Below are 18,265 nucleotides of genomic sequence, written 5' to 3' on the forward strand. Positions count from 1 at the left end.
AGCCGGATTCTTTCAGGGAAAATCCTGCTAAAACAATCTGCATCTTTCAGAAGATCTGGATATGAATCTGTTCAGGGCTGCAACTCTTCTTATCAATCTCTAGATATCTTAGACTGACTTAGGAGATTCCAACTCCAGGATGGCTTTTATTTGTTCTAGGCTGGCCTCAATCCCTCTTTTTGTCACCATGTACCGTAAGAATTTGCCTGATGATACTCCAAAGTGGCATTTGGAGGGATTAAGCTTCATATTGAGTTCTTACAGGGTTTTGAAGGCTACTTCCAAGTCCTTCACATGATCTTCAACCTTCTTTGATTTGACCACCATGTCGTCTACGTAGACCTCTCCATTGTGTCACCAATTTGGTCTTTGAACATCATATTAACCAGGCGTTGGTATATTTCCCCTGCATTTTTCAGGCCAAAGAGCATTGCTGTGTAGCAATATATGCCCCATTCCGTGATGAATGAAGTATTTTCCTGATCAGGTGGATGCATTTTGATTTGGTCAAATCCACTTGAGGCATCCATGAACGTCGGTAGCTCGTGCCCAGCTGTAGCATCTGCCATTGCATCAATGTGAGGGAGTGGGAATGGGTCTTTTGGACAGGCTTTGTTGAGATCTGTGTAGTCTACACGGATTCTCCACTTGCCATTCTTCTTTTGCACTACGACCACATTGGCCAGTCATTTAGGGTATATTACTTTCCTGATCATTCCCATGTCTAGGAATTTGTCCACCTCTTCGTTAATGATTGTGTTGCGTTCAGGGGCAAATTTTCTCCTTTTCTATTATACAGGCTTAAAAGAAGTGTCAATATTGACTTTATGGGTAATAATATTAGCATCTATGCCAGTCATATCAAAGTGTGACCAGGCAAAACATGTAGACTTATTTTTAAGAAAGCTTACTAGTTCTGGTCTGACGTTATCAGGGACATCAGATCCCACCAGTACATACCTATCAGGGTACTTAGGGTCTAGTACTACTTGATCTATTTCTATTTGGGTTTATGCCACATAAGTGCTCCTGACAGGGTACTGTAATTGCTAAGCGAGAGACTTACCTGCCTTGGAAGGTTACTAACATTCCTGGGCAGATTTTTGTTCACCTTTGATGGTTGTTATTCCCGATTCTATTGGTATTTTGACGCACTAGTGGTAGGTTGAAGGAATGGCTCTGACATTATGGATCCAAGGTCTGCCTAAGATTGCATTGTAGGATGAGAGGCAGTCTAGGACTCAAAATCTTTCATATGATGAGACTCCTTCGACGTAGGTTGGCAGGTAGATCTCTTCTAGAGTGTTCTTGGTTTCACCACTGAATCCTACCAAGACATTTGACTTCTTTATGATCTGGTTCTCATCGATCTTCATGGCTTTCAGGACACCAAGCATAATTAAATTGACTGAGCTGCCACCATCTACTAGGATTCTTAGGACACGTGCAGTGCCAATTTGCATAGTAATGACCAGGCCATCATGATGGATGTCTGGGATTCCCTGCATATCAGTATCATCAAAAATAATTTGAGGTAAGTTTCTAGGTTTAAAAGGAGATTTCATTTTTGACTCCCTGACTATTTTCTTTGTAGTTGAGTTAGTCAGGCCACAAATCTCAGATCCTCCATTTATGAATTTGACTTCATAGATTGGTGGTGCCGGAGGCAGATCACGTTGTGGTCTTTCCTGATCTTTCCTTGATCCGTTGTCTTCCCTGTTCTTTGATGGCATTAGATCCTTCAAGTAGCCTTTCTTTAGCAGATAAGCCACTTGTCTGAGTAGACCCAGGCATTTTTCTGTGGTGTGTCATATGTTCATGTGAAATTCACACCATCTTGTTCTGTCTTTCCTTGATTAGGGATTGTCCGTCTTTTTGGGCCACTTGACAATGTCTCCCATGTTCTCAAGCCTTTTGATGAGTCCTGAAGTATCAATAGAGAAGTTATATTCTTGAATAGGTGGATAAGTATAAGAGTTACCTCGTTGCTTATGAGCATAGTTGACTTCTGATCTGTCAGGCCTGGTATAGGGAGATAGCCTGGAGCTGCTTCCCTCGTGATTAGAACTTTTCCTGTTAGACCTTTCATATCTTGAAACACTGTCAGTGGTTTTAGCCTTGAAGCTTTTATCTTCTTCCAGCCTGATGTAGCCAAGTGCCTTTGCCTGAATGTCTTCAAAAGTTAGGCAAGGTTTCATGGTCAGCTCGTCATAGAAATCGCTATCCAGTGGTAGCCCCTGCCTGAAAGCTTCCACGACTGTTCCAACATCACATCTGGGGACTGAGACTTTCTTTTTGTTGAATCTGGTCAGGAATGCTCTGATTGTCTCGCCTGGCTTTTGCTTGATTCTGTACAGGTCACTGAATCTCTTTTCTAGCTCCCTGCTACTGACAAACTGGTGGTTGAACGAGTTTATCAGATCTGCAATGGACTTAATGCTTCAATTTGGCAGGTTTATGTACCATTGAAGGGCAGACCCGGTCAGGGTTGTTCCAAAGCCTTTGCACATACACACTTATCGTAGCTCACTGGGTATAGAGGCTGCCAACATTCTCTGTTTGTAGTAGGCTACATGGTTTTGAGGATCTGTAGTTCCATCATTGATTCTCATTGATGGTACCACAAACATTTTTGGCAGATCTATCTTAGCTATCTCATCCACGAAGGGAGAGTCAGCATAGCTTTCAGGGTTGGCTTCCTCAATGCTTGTAGGTATTCCAGGGTTCTTCTCAAATTTCTCATGGAGTTTCTGGATTTCCTAGACCATGGCCATCATTATGGCTACATTGGTTTGATGTGGGATAGTCTCTTCGTTTGGGATTTCTTTTGAATCTGAATCGAGATCCCCTACTTTGGTTTTTTATGGAGTTGGAGTACCAAAGTTGGAGAAGTCAATATTCCTAATGATTGAAGAAAATGGTGTTCCAGGCTGAATCTTCAATTTTGATCCTGAAGCTTTATCTCCTAGCTTTTGCTTCAGGTTGGACTTTAATTCTTTCAGTTTCTGGACTTCAGCTTCAGCCTGGGACATTTTTTGCTTCAGTTGCTCCATCTCCATGAGTTGTTGTTTGGCGGCAGCTAGTTGTTGTTCTATACTGTCTCCAGTCATTTTTGGAAGAGTTTTTGTGTTGTTTGGGATTAGGTTTTGATTATTTTTGAGCTAGATGCCCGACGGTGGGCGCCAATTATTTTAGCAAGATTTCACACGGAAGGAAAGTCTTGACAGGGATTTAATTGCAGGGTAATCTAACACAAATAATTATGCCTGTCTAGTACGATGAATAACTTAAAGAATAAACAACAAAGTGAAAGACAGAGATTTGTACGTGGAAAACCCGGGGATAAGGGAAAAAACCACGGGTACCAAGCCAGGAGGGATTATTACTATCTTTTAGTGTATCCTGATAGGGAATTTGTATGTCAGGCTAGAGATAAAGTGTAAATGCTTTGTAGATTTACTCAGAGTGATTACAATAATGAAATGAGGGTAAAAATGAGTGAATAGTAGATGATCCTTCTTCTTTCTCCTTCTTTCTATTTATAGTACTTTCATCTTGTTTGCAATGGCTCTCTAACGTTTGTTTTGGACGTTCCTAGGTAATAGGCCTCGTGCCCTATTTACCCGAAGGTAGGTGTTTGACTCCAGAAATCGTCTGCCGTTATCTTTGCTTAGTTTACAGCTCCACAATCTTCGTTAATTCGGTTGAATAGGTCGTCCATGAAAGTAGGAGCTGTCTTTCTAGGCTTTAGTTGTGCTTTGGTTGTTGCCTGACTTGTTCTAGTTGTGCCCAATATACGGCTGGTGAGTTATTCCTTCAGGTCTGGCCTGGATAGATGGCCTGACCTGTCTTTCCCTCCTGGCTGGCACCTGCCTGGGTATAATATGTTGTTTAGGCTAGACTAGGTATTTCTTTGCCTGATCAGGCAGGACAAATCTTGGCCCAACAATATTATTATTAATATTGTTATCATTTATTTTACTAATTTATTTTTTACATATCTCATTAGATTATTATTATTATTGTTGTTGTTGTTATTGTTATTATTGTTATTACCATTATTATTTTTATTATCATTATCATTATTATTATTATTATATTATTATTATTATATTATTATTATTATTATTATTATTATTATTATTATTATTTCAGTTTAGTTCAGTTTAGTCCAGGTTTATTAATAAGTTTAGTTCACTTCAGTTCAGATCCATTAAGTTCAATTCAGTTTAATTCAATTTAGAGAGTTTAACTCAAAAGAAAGCTTATGCACCCTGTGTATAAGGGAATCATAAATAGGACTACATAGAAACCAAAAAAAAATGAAAGAAAATGATTTAAACAGAGTAAAACAAAAAAAAAAAGTATGTAGCGTAATCGATAATGCGAAGTTTGTTGACTATAAGAGTTATGAACAAATAACTAAATAGCACTTAAAATATGAGTACGACTATAACCAAATAGTTTCCACCAAAAAAATACAAGTATGACTATGCTGATATATTTTAATTGGTGGATCGGAGATGCATATGTGGATGATGTGGGTTTTGGTCGTCAAACCCAATAAAAAACAATTTGTAATAACCCAACAAAAATAAGTAGTATAAGTCAGGGTCAAATGCGAAGATGGTGTGGGTTAATGTTTAGGTCGAATAGAGTCCTAGTTTAGTCAAATAAGAAGTAGATTTGATGATGAATTAAACTAAGATATAACTAGATGCAAATTAAACTAGATGAAAGGTAATTTAATCAATTAAGGAGAAACTAGGGTAGTCCGGTTCACCAAAGTGGTGTTGGGTCGCTTTAAGTCGTGATTAGATAAGGGTTTTGGTTGTAAGTCGGTCCTTAGGCCAAGACTAGTCAAGTGGTCTCTTAAACTAACCAAAAACCAAACCTTTCTTACAAGGTATAATAATAAGTAGAGGTTTTTCAACAAGACAAGCAAACAAGGTAATGAAAGGTTCACTCAGCATTCTAACAAACACTTCTTATGCATGAATGAAAGACCCATTTCACAACAAATACCCAAACAATCTCAACCTTAATTAACCCAAACAAACCCACTAAGGATCTCCCTAAACCCTAAAGGGATACTACTCACTCATATTAATTCTAACACAAGTAAACATGTTGATAATTAAAGCAAAGGTGAAGGAAAGCATACTTATAGCGGGATTGTCGCCCACCCCGCATCAAACAATATTTATAAAGCTCATTACCTACTAGTGTAGTAGGGTAATGAGGTCGATCCACAAAGTCGGTTAGAATCGTATATTGGTTTTCGTTTGGTTTAGTCTAGTCCATCAAAAGTTAGAGGTTTGAATATTCTAAGAGCATTTAAACTAATTAATGAAGCCAATAAACAAACAAAAAGTAAAAGTAAATATAAAATGGCTAACTAAGGGAGTTAGGGAGTCGGGTCCAAACGCTAGATTCTAGGGTGAGATTACGGCCACCTAAGCCACGATAGAGGGTAAGATAAAGGTCGAGATGGTCTTTAGATCCGACAAAGTCCATTTATCCCTTGACCCATTTTCATAAGTCAAGTAAGTCATCTAAAGTAAGGTGCCAGCCTAGGAATTTCTCACATAGGTCGAAATTATAACTAATCGGGTCAAGTCGTCACCTTTACCGACTAATTCACCAATGCTATTAAAAGATTAAATCTAAACCCCTCAACATAGTAAAGGGTAGGAACAAAGTCATCCTATTGTGAAACTAGTTTAAGGACCTTAATCTCCTCCCCTAACTAAGAAACTATTCACACATAATAGATTTTACACTAACAACATTAATAAAAGTAAGGAAGAAGGAAAACTTGAATTTGAACATTTTAAAATAGTAAAGAATTAAACTTTAACTAAGGGAGAATTAGATCTACTAAGATGATGACTAATTAACACTAGATTAACAATAAATAAACAGCAAATTAACTAACTAAGTAAGATGAAAAATAAATTTAAGATGAAAACTAAGAACAACGAGGAAGAGAAAGATGTGAAGAAATTACCAACTATGAAGAACATGGGTAAAAATGAAGAACCTTGAATTAAAGCTTGTAGTACCAAATTCTTACAAACCCAACAGTAGATCTACCAATAATTAACTAAAATTACTCTAAGCTAAACTAGAATAAAGGAGAGGAAAATTAAAGAAATGTTGGTGATTTAAGTTAATCACGATATCATTTGAATGCAATTGAGATTTGGCCAAAAATCGAAGCAAGTTAGACCGTTATAATATAGGTTAGGGAGTGTGGAGTACACGCTCATATAAATGAGTGTGAATGTGCGGTTTTAAAGAATAAAGTTACAATGCAAATTAGTCGATGTTATATGGACCTCGATAAGTACTTGGGCATGAATTATAAAGCTCGAATATGAAGAGTTGGCTAATTTAATCACTACTAACAGAGAGAGATGAAACTTAGAGAGAGAAACGCGATTTAGGGTTCTTCTTTTCTGCGATTAAGCAATAGCTCGTCAACAGAAAGCAGCTCCTAAATCTAGTAGATTACTAAAATTAATAGCTTCAAATAATACAAAAAATCACAATAATAATACTAGTACGCCACATAATAATCCTTCTGGATCCAGGTTTTCAAATTTAAATAATAATGATGATGAATTACTGGATTTGGGGAATTTGGTTGAGGAACTGAATTCAATAATTTGTCCTTTCAATTTGAGCAATGGTATAGATTTTATTTCAGAGGAAGCAACAGATGAAGAGTCTGACTAGGTGGAAGTATCAAGGCGTGGTAATTCTTCAGGTTCTGATACATCGCCACGGGTAAGACCCTTACAACTTACTAGTAGTGATGTTGAAACTGAGTTGAATTACTGGTCTACGACAGTTTATTGCTATGTGTTGGGTGCGAACCCTCCATTCAAGGTCATTGAGGGGTTTGTTAAACGTGTTAAGTCAGAAGAGATGAAATTACGTGTGTTACAAGCAGGACCCGTGTTTTTTGATAATAAGCCAGTGATAGTCAAGGAGTGGACTCCTGATATCAAGCTTGTGAAGGAGGCTGTGGATATGGTTCCAATTTGGATCATATTCTATGGTCTTCCTCTCAAGTTCTGGGGTAATGCTCTTATGAAAATTGCTGGATTGATTGGTAAGCCTGTTAGGTGTGATAGCAATACTCACCTAAAAACCTTTCTGGGACATGCTCGGGTTATGATTGAGGTGCAGATTGGTGCTGACTTGCCTGATGTCATTCAGTTTATTGATGAGTTAGACGTGGTACATAGGTAGATAGTGCATTATGAATGGAAGCCTGTGAAATGTCTTGACTATAAAGGGTTGGGGCATTTGGCTAGGGATTGTAGGAAACATGAGAAGCAAGCTTCGGTGAGGAAAGTTTGGGTGCCAAAGAAAGCCAGGGGTCCTGCTAATACTCCTGTGTGTCTTGAAGTTCTTGAATAAAAGCCTGCTTGGGTTGTCCCTCCTAATCCAGTTATGTCTGATCAGGCCATCATTCCAGCTGGGGGAACTGGGGGTATTGATCCTAGTGGTATGATAACACCTATGCCTGGAGTTGTTAGGTCCTTTTCTCCTGCCAGAATAATCACTAAGCTGACCAGACACAGAGGTATTTATTTTGGCAGTGAGAGAAGAACTTTTATGGAAGTCCTTGAGCACTCAGTCCATTATAGGAGGGTGTTAGAGGCTGACATGGAGGGTGATTCTGTTGCAATTGAAAATGGGTAGTATAGGGTTTTGGAATGTTAGGGGGTTAAATAGTGAGAATAAGCAGAAAGATGTTAGATGGTTTCTGCACACAAATAATGTAGGTCTTTTTGGTTTAACTGAGACTAGAGTTAGGAGGTCTTCTATTAATAAAGTGCATCATGGATTTGGATCACAGTGGAGCCTGACTACTAATATTAAGGCTCAAGAGGAGGGGGGGAATTTGGTTATTATGGGACCCTGGCAACTATGATGTGACTGTGTTGAGTTGTGAAGCTTAGATTATTAACTGTAGGGTGGTCTTTTTGCCTTCTGGATGTGTATGGTGGCTGTTTATGGTTTATGGGTTTAATAGGGTGGTAGAAAGGATTCCTCTCTGGCAGTCTTTGGAGTCTATGAAACACATGGCTTCTGGACCTTGGGTAGTTATGGGGGATTTTAATAATGTTCTTGCTATGAATGAGAGAGTAGGATCTGTTGTGACTGCTTCTGAAATGAAGGGGTTTCAGGATTGTGTGGATGAATGTGGGATTATGGATTTGCCTCTCGAATATGCTTTTTTCACTTGGACAAATAAGCAGAAACCTGGCTCTATGGTGTTTAGTAGAATTAATATAGCAATGGCTAATGATGAGTGGTTGAATGTGTACCCTGACACTTCTACAGTTTTTCACCCAGAGGGACTCTTTAATCATTGTCCTTGCACTATTACTCTGTGTCCTACTGTGGAGAGGAAAAAAGGTAGCTTTAAATACTTTAATATATGGAGTAAGGACCCTGAGTTTATGGCTATTGTTAAGGAGGTTTGGGGGTAGCATATGTATGGCATTAAGATGTTTCAAGTGGTTCAAAAACTTAAACACCTTAAACAGGCTCTGAAACAATTGAATGGGTCTGCTTTTGCCAACATTGAGACCTCTGCTAATGCGGCTAAACTGTATATGATGAATGTTCAAAAGCAGTTACATGGTGATCCTACTAATATTGACCTCCAACAAGCAGAAAGGGAGGCTAGTATTAGCTATAAGGAGTTAGAGATGGCAAGAAGGAGTTTTTTAGCTCAGAAAGCTAAAGCTCAATGGCTAGAAGATGGGGATGACAACACTAAGTATTTTCACAGTGTTCTTAAGGGGAGAAGAATGGGCAATAGGGTACTCTCTATTCATGATATGCTTGGTAATAGATGTGTCACTCCTCAGGCAATTGAAGATGCATTTGTTGAGTATTATGTGCATCTGTTGGGGATAAACAAAAGATTTACCAATATTTACTATCCCACTGTTAGGAAAGGGAGAATGGTTAGTTCTGAACAATGTCAGCAGCTAGTGAAGGAGTTTACTAGTGATAAAGTGAAGGCAGCCCTATTCTCTATCCCTGATAACAACGCTCCTGGCCCTGATGGGTACTCCTCCTAGTTTCTTAAGGCTACCTATGAACTGATTGGTGAACATATTGTGGGTGCTGTCAAGGAGTTCTTTCAGTCTGGTAAGATTCTGAAGCAACTCAATGCTACTATCCTCACCCTTATTCCAAAAAAAGATAGGCCCCATTCTGTTACTGATTTTAGACCTATTGCATGTTGCAATGTGGTTTATAAAATTATTTCTAAAAGAATTTGTAATAGGCTTGTCCAAGTCCTCCCTACTACAATCAGTGATAAACAGAGTGCTTTTATCAAAGGAAGGGACATTATTGATAACATTTTAATTTGTCATGACCTTGTGAGACTGTATAATAGGAAGGCTTGTTCCCCTAGATGCATCATGAAAGTGGATCTTAAAAAAGCTTATGACTCTATTGAATAGGAGTTTGTGAAATACATGTTATCTGCTCTTGGTTTCCTGATAAGATGGTTAAGTGGATCATGGTGTGTATCTCTACTCCTTGGTTCACTATCTCTTTAAATGGTAATAATTTTGGGTACTTTCAAGGAAAAAGAGGTATTAGACAGGGGGATCCTATTTCTCGTTTGATTTTTACAATCTGTATGGAATACTTGAGTAGGGTCCTCACTGAGGTTACTGAGAGAATGGATTTCAACTATCATCCTCTATGCAGACCTTTAAAGTTAACTCATTTGAGTTTTGCTGATGACCTTCTACTGTTCTGTAGAGGTGATAGGAGATCTATTATTGTTATCCTCAGGGCTTTTGCAACTTTCTCATCAGCTTCTGGCCTTGATATGAATTGTGAGAAGTCTGACATTTATTTTAATGGGGTACCTCGGGATGTGATTACCAGCATTCTGCACTTGTCTGGGTTTAAATTAGGTATGTTGGACCGTATTCATATAAGTTTTGATAATGACAAGTATTATGATTTGTAATATGTTATACACTTGTGCGTGTAATTGTTTGTTCAATGGTGCACATTTTAGTTGACAATTTCCGTGAAGACTAATTATGGTTATAACATATGATGGAATTCTCATGATGAAATTGAAGCTTGGCAATCAAGTTTGGTTATGATTGTTTTGCTCATAACCACAGAAGACTAAATCAAGCAAAACGATATATTATTTGATGGAAGCTCAAGATGAAGAGCTTCTAGATCAAGATGAAGAAAGAAACCTATATTTGAAGATCTCATGAAGATTAGGGATATAGGATTTCATTCTACTAATGGTATGAACAAAATGGTTTTTGAGAAAGTATGGTTATAGTTATTTCATCTCTAACCTTACCTGTCAAAGTTCTTGGTTATAGCCATTTGACCTATAACCATGAACAACTTAGGCCCTGTTCTTTCTGGCTTATTTTCAGCCCATTTCGATTCAAATCACTCTATTTAGTTCGATTCACTCATTCGATTCGATTCGACTTCATTATCTTTCATTCAGATTCATTCACTCCATTCATTTAGTTCACTCACTCCATTCATTCAATTCGATTCGATTCACTCCATTAAGTTCAAATTTCATTTCAGCTTTACTCATCTTAAATTTAATAGTTATTATTAATTTTGTTATCAATAATACTATTTTTTTTAATATTATTATTCTTTATTATTATTATTATATTTAATAATATTGTTAATAATAATGTTAATAATAATTTATTTATTATAATTACTATTATTATTATGAATATTATTATTAAAATGAATAATAATGTTATTGTTGTTGTTGTTGTTGTTGTTGTTGTTGTTGTTGTTGTTGTTGTTGTTGTTGTTGTTGTTGTTGTTGTTGTTGTTGTTGTTGTTGTTGTTGTTGTTGTTGTTGTTGTTGTTGTTGTGAATAATAATGTTATTAATGATATTATTATTATTATTATTATTATTATTATTATTATTATTATTATTATTATTATTATTATTATTATTATTATTATTATTATTATTATTATTATTATTATTATTATTATAATTATTATTGGTATTATTATTAAAATTAATAACATTTATTATTAATATTATTGATGGGGCATGCTCAACCGACTTGACCCACTAGCCAATACGGGGTCATACAAGTCAACACGCTTGCAAACATGGTTACAGATTCGCTTGATACCCTATGAATCACGAATCGTTAAAAGCGAATTCTATCAAATTGATTACTGAAAATACATATAACACATTTTCTATAAGCGAATCGCAAATCGGTAAGGCGTATTCATAGCGAATATGGTAACCATGATTTCCAAGCCATCATTTGAGGTACACGTAGAAACCTATAAATACCTCATTATTGACCAATCAATGGTAAAATACTTCTCACCAACAACTTCCTCTCTCTAGAAGTAAGACTACTCGAGCTACTATGAGAGGGCACGGAGACCTTAGCTTCAAGCAAGGTCTCAACTATCCACCAGTACCGTAAGGCATCAGAGAAGGACCTAATGCGAACCCTTCGAGGCCCTATTTGTTACGCGTAAAAGATCCACCCGGAGAGAGCAAGCATAGGTTTGAGGTGCCATCGTCTGAGAGGAGCGCGTTGACCCGACCCGGATTCGAGCAACGCTTACTTGAGTGTTTTTATTCGAAACAACTATTTTTACTAATATCATTATTAATATTGACATTATTATTTAATATTGTTATTAAGAATATTATTAGTAAAAAATTACTATTTTTTTTCATTATTATAATTTATGATTATTCATATATAATATTATAATTTTTTTCTTAAAATTTTTAGTATTAGTATAAATAGTATTATATTATGAATATTAGTATTATTATAGTTGATAATAACAATATTATTAAATATTATTATTATTAATATTATTAATATTAATATGATTTTTTCATTCATTTCAAATTTCAATTCACTTTATTCATTCGATTCACTCATTCTATTCATTCGGTTTAGTCCACTCAACTAAATTCGATTCGATTGATTCAACTCCATTCGATTGATTCATTCGTTCGATTCGGCTTAGCTCCATTCAGTTCAGTTTAGTTCAATTCAGCTCTAAAAAGCCAGAAAGAACAGGGTCTTAAGAGAGCACAATCTAAGTTTTAAATTTACTTAGTGTTTCGAAAATCAAAATGATATTTATACTACATCTTTTCTAAATGAAATTGATAATATAGATTATATTAATCCTACTGATTTATCATACAACTTATGGGTTGTTATGTAATCTAGGGTTTCTAATCATATTATCTTAGTTTTATAAATTAAAACTAATTATTGTTAGGGTTTCAATTAGAGTGAAATGGATTATGGCCATATCACCTTCTAGTCGAAAATATCCTAGTAGTAATTAGGGTTTTTGAATAAAAGGTATTTTGTAGATAAAGATAAAGAATTTGACCTAGCCCACCTCAAGGATTTTCGAACCTAAGGAGGCGGCTAGGGTTTCGAGCTTTTAACCTAGTTTTAGGTTTTTCTACTCCTATAAATACCAAAGCATTTCATTAGAAAGAGATAGACACTAATTTGACAAAAAACTACTCGTTCATTAACGTGAACACTAGTAGAATCTAATAGTACTTTCTTATTAACGTAAGATAGAAATTGAGTATTTAACGATACTCAAATTGAGTTACAACTATAGTTAGTTGTACAAGTTAGATTGATAATTTTGTAATCCGTAGTAAGGTACTAAAGTTATTAATCGAGAATAGTGGGCGTAGGTTTCGACTTGTGAAACTGAACCACTTCAAAACTTCGTGTGTCACCTTTATTTACGCATTTATTATTTCATTTTCACACATATGATAAATTAATTAGTCGAGTTTAATTAATAAAATTCGAGTAATTAATAAATTATCAATAAGTCGAAAAAGGGGGCAAGAGTTTTACATACTCAATTCACCCCCCTCTTGAGTATATCGTTATATAGACTCTTCAATTGGTATCAGAGCCTCGTGCTCTTGATAGCCTAATAGCTAGGGGTTTATCTACTTTTTCGTCTCTTTATTTCCGCTGCTATATACGTGTGAAATGGATTCCAAATACCTAAAATGTCCCGTCTTTGATGGGAAGAATTATGGTTTATGGAAAAACATGATGACACACTACATTAAAGGTATTGATTGGGAATGTTGGAGAATTGTTCAGAATGGTCCTATCAAAATTTTGGTAGGAACGACTGAAGGTCCTTCCTATGAGAAAAAAGAAGAAGACTATATCGAGGCTGACTACAAGAAGGCAGAAAAAAATTCAAAAGCGATAAGTCTACTATAAAATGGTATGACTTCAACTGAATTTGATCGATTTTCTTCTTGTACGACTGCCAAGGAGATATGGGATGGATTGGAATTAGCCTATGAAGGAACGTCTATTGTTAAGAAAAATCGTATTGATCTTTTGATACAAAAATACGAACTATTTTCTATGGCGCCTAATGAGACACTTGATAGCATGTCAACACGATTTTTAAGTATTATAAATGAACTAAAAAATCTAGGTCGCACTTTTCCGACTGAAGACATAGCTAGAAAAGTTCTTAGAAGTTTAACAAAAAAATGGCGTCCTAAGGTCACTGTTATGGAGGAATGTCGTGACCTCACTAACCTCTCATATCAAGAACTCATTGGAGCCCTAATGGCTCATGAACTCACTTTAAATTCTGATGAAGCAGAAACGAGCACTCGAAAGAGTATGGCGCTCGCAAGTGAAAACAATGAGTCCGATCTAGAGGATGAAACTGTGTTGTTTGCCAAACGGTTTAGAAAGAAGTTTTTCAATTTTAAACAAAATAAAACTTTCAACAACAATAAGTCTTCAAACAAAAAGTCTTCTGATTCAAAAAATTCTTTTGCAAATAGAGGTTGCTTCAAGTGTGGTGATTCTGATCACATGATCAAAGATTGCCCCACATGGAAGAAAATAAAAGACAAAACCCAAAGAGACAAAACAAAGAAAGAATTCAAGCAAGTCATGATGGCTTCATGCTGGGGAGATCTAGACACAGAGGTCGATGAAGAATCCGAAGATGAAGAAGTTGCAAATCTATGCTTAAGCAATATAAGTTTAGATATTGACAATGATTCAAATTCAGAATTCTGTCTCATGGGAGAATCTGATTTTGATGAAGACGAAGATGAGGTAAGTTATCTTGAACTTAAGAAACAAGTTAAGAAATTATCTAAAAGTGCTTTAGTTAAATATTTTGAACAATCGTTGGATCATTGTCATGAGCAAAGTCTTGAGTTAAAATAATTAAAAGAGCAAATTATGGACATTGCTGAAGAAAATCAATTGCTTAAGGCAAAGGCCAAAAAATTGAAATCTAAGGCTACAGTTGATGATATTGAAGCTTTGAATTCAATGGCAAATGAGAAGAAGGCTCTTGAATCTAAGGTTATAGCTAATGAACCTATAATCAAAGAGCTGAAACTCAACATTAAGCAACTTCAAGACAAGGTTATAGCCAATGAAGCTATAACCATAGAATTGAAGAAACTTAATGAACTTCAAAAATCCGAGATTTCAGCCAAAAATGGTACAATCTCAGATCATAAGAAGGAAATTGATTTTCTTAATAAGCAACTAAATGAAAAGGAGATTAATCAAACAAATATCTCAAAACAATATGAAGAGAAAATTGATGTATTAAAAAATCTCCGTGAAGGTAGCTCTTCTACGGAGATTAAGATTGATCATACAAAATGCAATGAAGAAATTCAATCCTTAAGAGAACTACTTCTTCATGCCCGTAAGGTTCATGATAAATGGGAAGGAAGTACAAAGGTATTAAATTTCTTAACAGAACAATCCGATAACAATATAAAAATGGGATTAGGGCATGAATGTTATGGTCGCAGGGATCATTCTAAATGCAAGGCTACTCCCTCAGATCGAGATTTTAGAAAACGAAAGTACGCTGATTTACCCGAGTATTTAATTTGTACTTACTGTGGCGATAAAGGTCACATAAAATTTAATTGTGTAAAACATTCACATGATATTCGTAAAAATGTCGAGGCCCACAAAGCATGTGAGGTAATTGTTGAAGAAGATTACTCTACCGTTGATGAACCGAACGATAATGAAGAACGAAATAATGAGTTTCAATGGTTTTATGATATGAGTTTTGATTTTCAAAGCAAAAATAATGTCCCTAAACAAAACACAAATGAAACATCTAAAACTCAAACGAATGATGTTAAGAAGCCTAGATCTTATCATAGAATGCCTCAGAAGAAAAAAACCGTTAGACAAGTTTGGGTTCGGAGAGACCTAGTTTATAGAGAAACTAACATCAAAGGACCCAACTTAGCGTGGGTACCTAAAAACTGCCTTTAAATTATTTTGCAGGTCGTGGTGAAAGAAAACAATCAGTGGTATCTCGACAGCGGATGCTCAATACATATGACTGGAGACAAAAATCTATTTCTTTCACTCAAACCCTTTAATGGCGGCAAGGTTACCTTTGGAGATAATAAGAAAGGTAAAGTAGTAGGAATTGGCAAAATAGGTATTTCTCCTTCTCATGCAATTAGTGAAGTATACCTTGTAGAGGGTCTAAAACATAACCTACTAAGTATCTCACAATTATGTGATAAAGGCAACAAAGTCGTATTTCATTCATATGGTTGTCGAATCATAATTGAGGGAACTAGTAATGTCATCCTTGAAGGACAAAGAAAGAGAAATGTATACATGATTGATTTAAATGCTATTCCTATTAACTCTTTTACATGTATGAAAGTAACTTTAAATGATCCATGTTTATGGCATAAGAGGTTTGCACACATAAGTTCAACCATTTTAAACAAACTCAAAAGATGGGACTTGGTAGAGGGTTTACCCACAATCAAGTTCGATCAAGAGAGCTTATGTGACTCTTGTGCTCGTTGTAAACATGTAAGATCATCTTTTAAGCCTAACAAGGTGATTAGCACAAGAAATCCTTTGGAATTGGTACACATGGATCTATGTGGACCAATGAAAGTAAGAAGTAGAGGCGGATCAAGGTACGTATTTGTTCTGGTAGATGATTACTCGAGGTATGTTTGGCCTATCTTCTTAAGTTCTAAAGATGAGACTTTTGATGAATTTGTTGTACTAATGAAGCTTGCTCAAAACAAATATAAACACAATCTGGGTTCTATTCGTACGGATCATGGCACTAAATTTGATAACCAAGCATTTATTGAATATTGTAGGGAGAATGGTATAGAACATAATTTTTCTGCACCATGAACCCCACAACAAAATGGTGTTGTTGAACGTATGAATAGAACACTGGAAGATATGGCACGAACCATGTTATTATGTAGTGGTTTGCCTAGAAGCTTTTGGGCAGAAGTTGTTAGTACTGCATGTTATGTACACAACCGTGCTATGATTAGACCAATCATTAAGAAAACTCCTTATGAATTACTCAGAGGACGTAAGCCAAATATATCACATTTTCGTTGCTTTGGGAGAAAATGTTATGTCCATAATAATGGCAAAAATCGTTTAACTAAATTTGATCCTAGAAGCGATGAAGCGATATTTGTTGGTTACTCTAATCATAGCAAGGCATACAAAGTTTTCAACAAAAGAACTCTATGTATATGAAAATAATATGTTTGATAAGGCTGAACAGGATGAAGAAGAAGATATGAATGAACTTGACTTTCATCTTTCTAGAGATGATCCTCCAGAGCTAGAAGAAGAAGAAAAAGAAATCGAAGGTACTAATGATGAATTATGGACCCTTCAAATGAGAAAAATAACAGAACTGAAACAATAGTTGATGATACTATTGATTCTTCTCAACAAAAAAATTGGAATCTACGGTTATAACTGATGAAGCTATAACCACAAATATAGATCCTACGGTTACACCTGAATTTACTACAACACAAGGGCTGGATTCAGGGGGAACCATTTCTAACTCGTTTGAAGAAGGAAACCAAGTTCACATGATAATGTACCTGAAAATTCCAAAAAGTGGAAATACAAAGGATCACATCCTATGGAAAGTATACTTGGAAGTTTGGACCAAGGAGTTCAAACTCGAAGAAAGTTGAACAACTTTTGTTCATTTTACTCCTTCCTATCCACCATTGAACCTTCTAATATTAAAGAAGCTCTTGCAGACTCTGACTGGGTTATAGCAATGCAAGAAGAACTTCAACAATTTGAACGTAATAAAGTTTGGCATTTAGTACCAAGACCTAAAAATCGTTCAATCATTGGAACCAGATGGCCAGGGTTTTTAGAAACAAATTTGATGATACAGGGATTATAGTTCGAAATAAAGCAAGATTGGTGGTACAAGGTTACAACAAACAAGAAGGAATCGACTATGATGAGACATTTGCCCCAGTGGCAAGGGTAGAAGCAATTCGTCTCTTAATTGCCTTTGCAGCACACAAGAAGATGAAGTTATTTCAAATGGACGTTAAGGCTGCATTCCTTAACGGCTATCTGAATGAAGAGGTTTTTGTAGAGCAACCTCCTGGCTTTCTAGATCACAAGTTTCAAAATCATGTATACAAGCTTGACAAAGCTTTATATGGCTTGAAACAAGCCCCAAGGGCTTGGTACGATAGACTATCCAAATTTTTACTTCAAAGTAACTTTAAAAGAGAGTCAATCGATAAAACCTTGTTTCTAAAGTCAGAAGGTTCTGATTTATTAGTTGTTCAAATTTATGTTGATGATATCATTTTTGGCTCAACCAATAACAAACTTTGTAAGTATTTTTCAGATTTGATGACATCAGAATTTGAGATGTGCATGATGGGTGAATTAAAGTTCTTTTTAGGACTTCAGATTCAACAAACAAATGAAGGGATCATGATACATCAACAAAAATACATCAAAGAATTAATCAAGAAATTTGGAATGCAAGATGCCAATCCCATGGATACTCCAATGGTTACTGATAAGAAACTAACCCTGGATAAAGATGGTAAGTGTGTGGATGAAACCACTTACCGAGGTATGTAACTGTAAGTCGTCCGGATATAATGTTTAGTGTATGTGTGTGTGCACGATTTTAGTCGTGTCCCAAGGAATCACATATGGTTGCAGTTAAACGGATTCTAAGATATTTAATTGGTACACAAAATCTGTACTTATGGTATCCACTTGATTGCAATTTCAATTTAATTGGATATTCAGACGCAGATTATGCAGAATGCTCTCTAGATAGGAAAAGTACGTCAGGATTCGCTACAT

The 18,265-nt window shown here is 35.8% G+C and overlaps 2 protein-coding genes across 2 annotated transcripts; both read left to right on the plus strand.

The window, feature by feature from the left end:
• The first annotated feature begins 5,964 nt into the window (after positions 1–5,964).
• LOC141629460 (uncharacterized) lies at positions 5,965–10,021 on the plus strand. The gene is made up of 8 exons (XM_074442459.1): positions 5,965–6,028; positions 6,773–7,248; positions 7,435–7,712; positions 7,991–8,498; positions 8,568–9,097; positions 9,320–9,416; positions 9,501–9,562; positions 9,700–10,021. The coding sequence occupies exons 1-8, from the start codon at positions 5,965–5,967 to the stop codon at positions 10,019–10,021; spliced, it is 2,337 nt and encodes a 778-aa protein (XP_074298560.1).
• Positions 10,022–13,333: 3,312 nt separating this feature from the next.
• On the plus strand, positions 13,334–17,109 carry LOC141629461 (uncharacterized). Its single transcript, XM_074442460.1, has 6 exons — positions 13,334–13,913; positions 14,052–14,191; positions 14,354–14,836; positions 15,404–15,536; positions 16,573–16,770; positions 16,910–17,109. The coding sequence occupies exons 1-6, from the start codon at positions 13,334–13,336 to the stop codon at positions 17,107–17,109; spliced, it is 1,734 nt and encodes a 577-aa protein (XP_074298561.1).
• Positions 17,110–18,265: the final 1,156 nt, after the last annotated feature.

The sequence above is a fragment of the Silene latifolia genome, chromosome Y (genome assembly GCF_048544455.1).
Source record: "Silene latifolia isolate original U9 population chromosome Y, ASM4854445v1, whole genome shotgun sequence".
Taxonomy (NCBI): Eukaryota; Viridiplantae; Streptophyta; class Magnoliopsida; order Caryophyllales; family Caryophyllaceae; genus Silene; species Silene latifolia.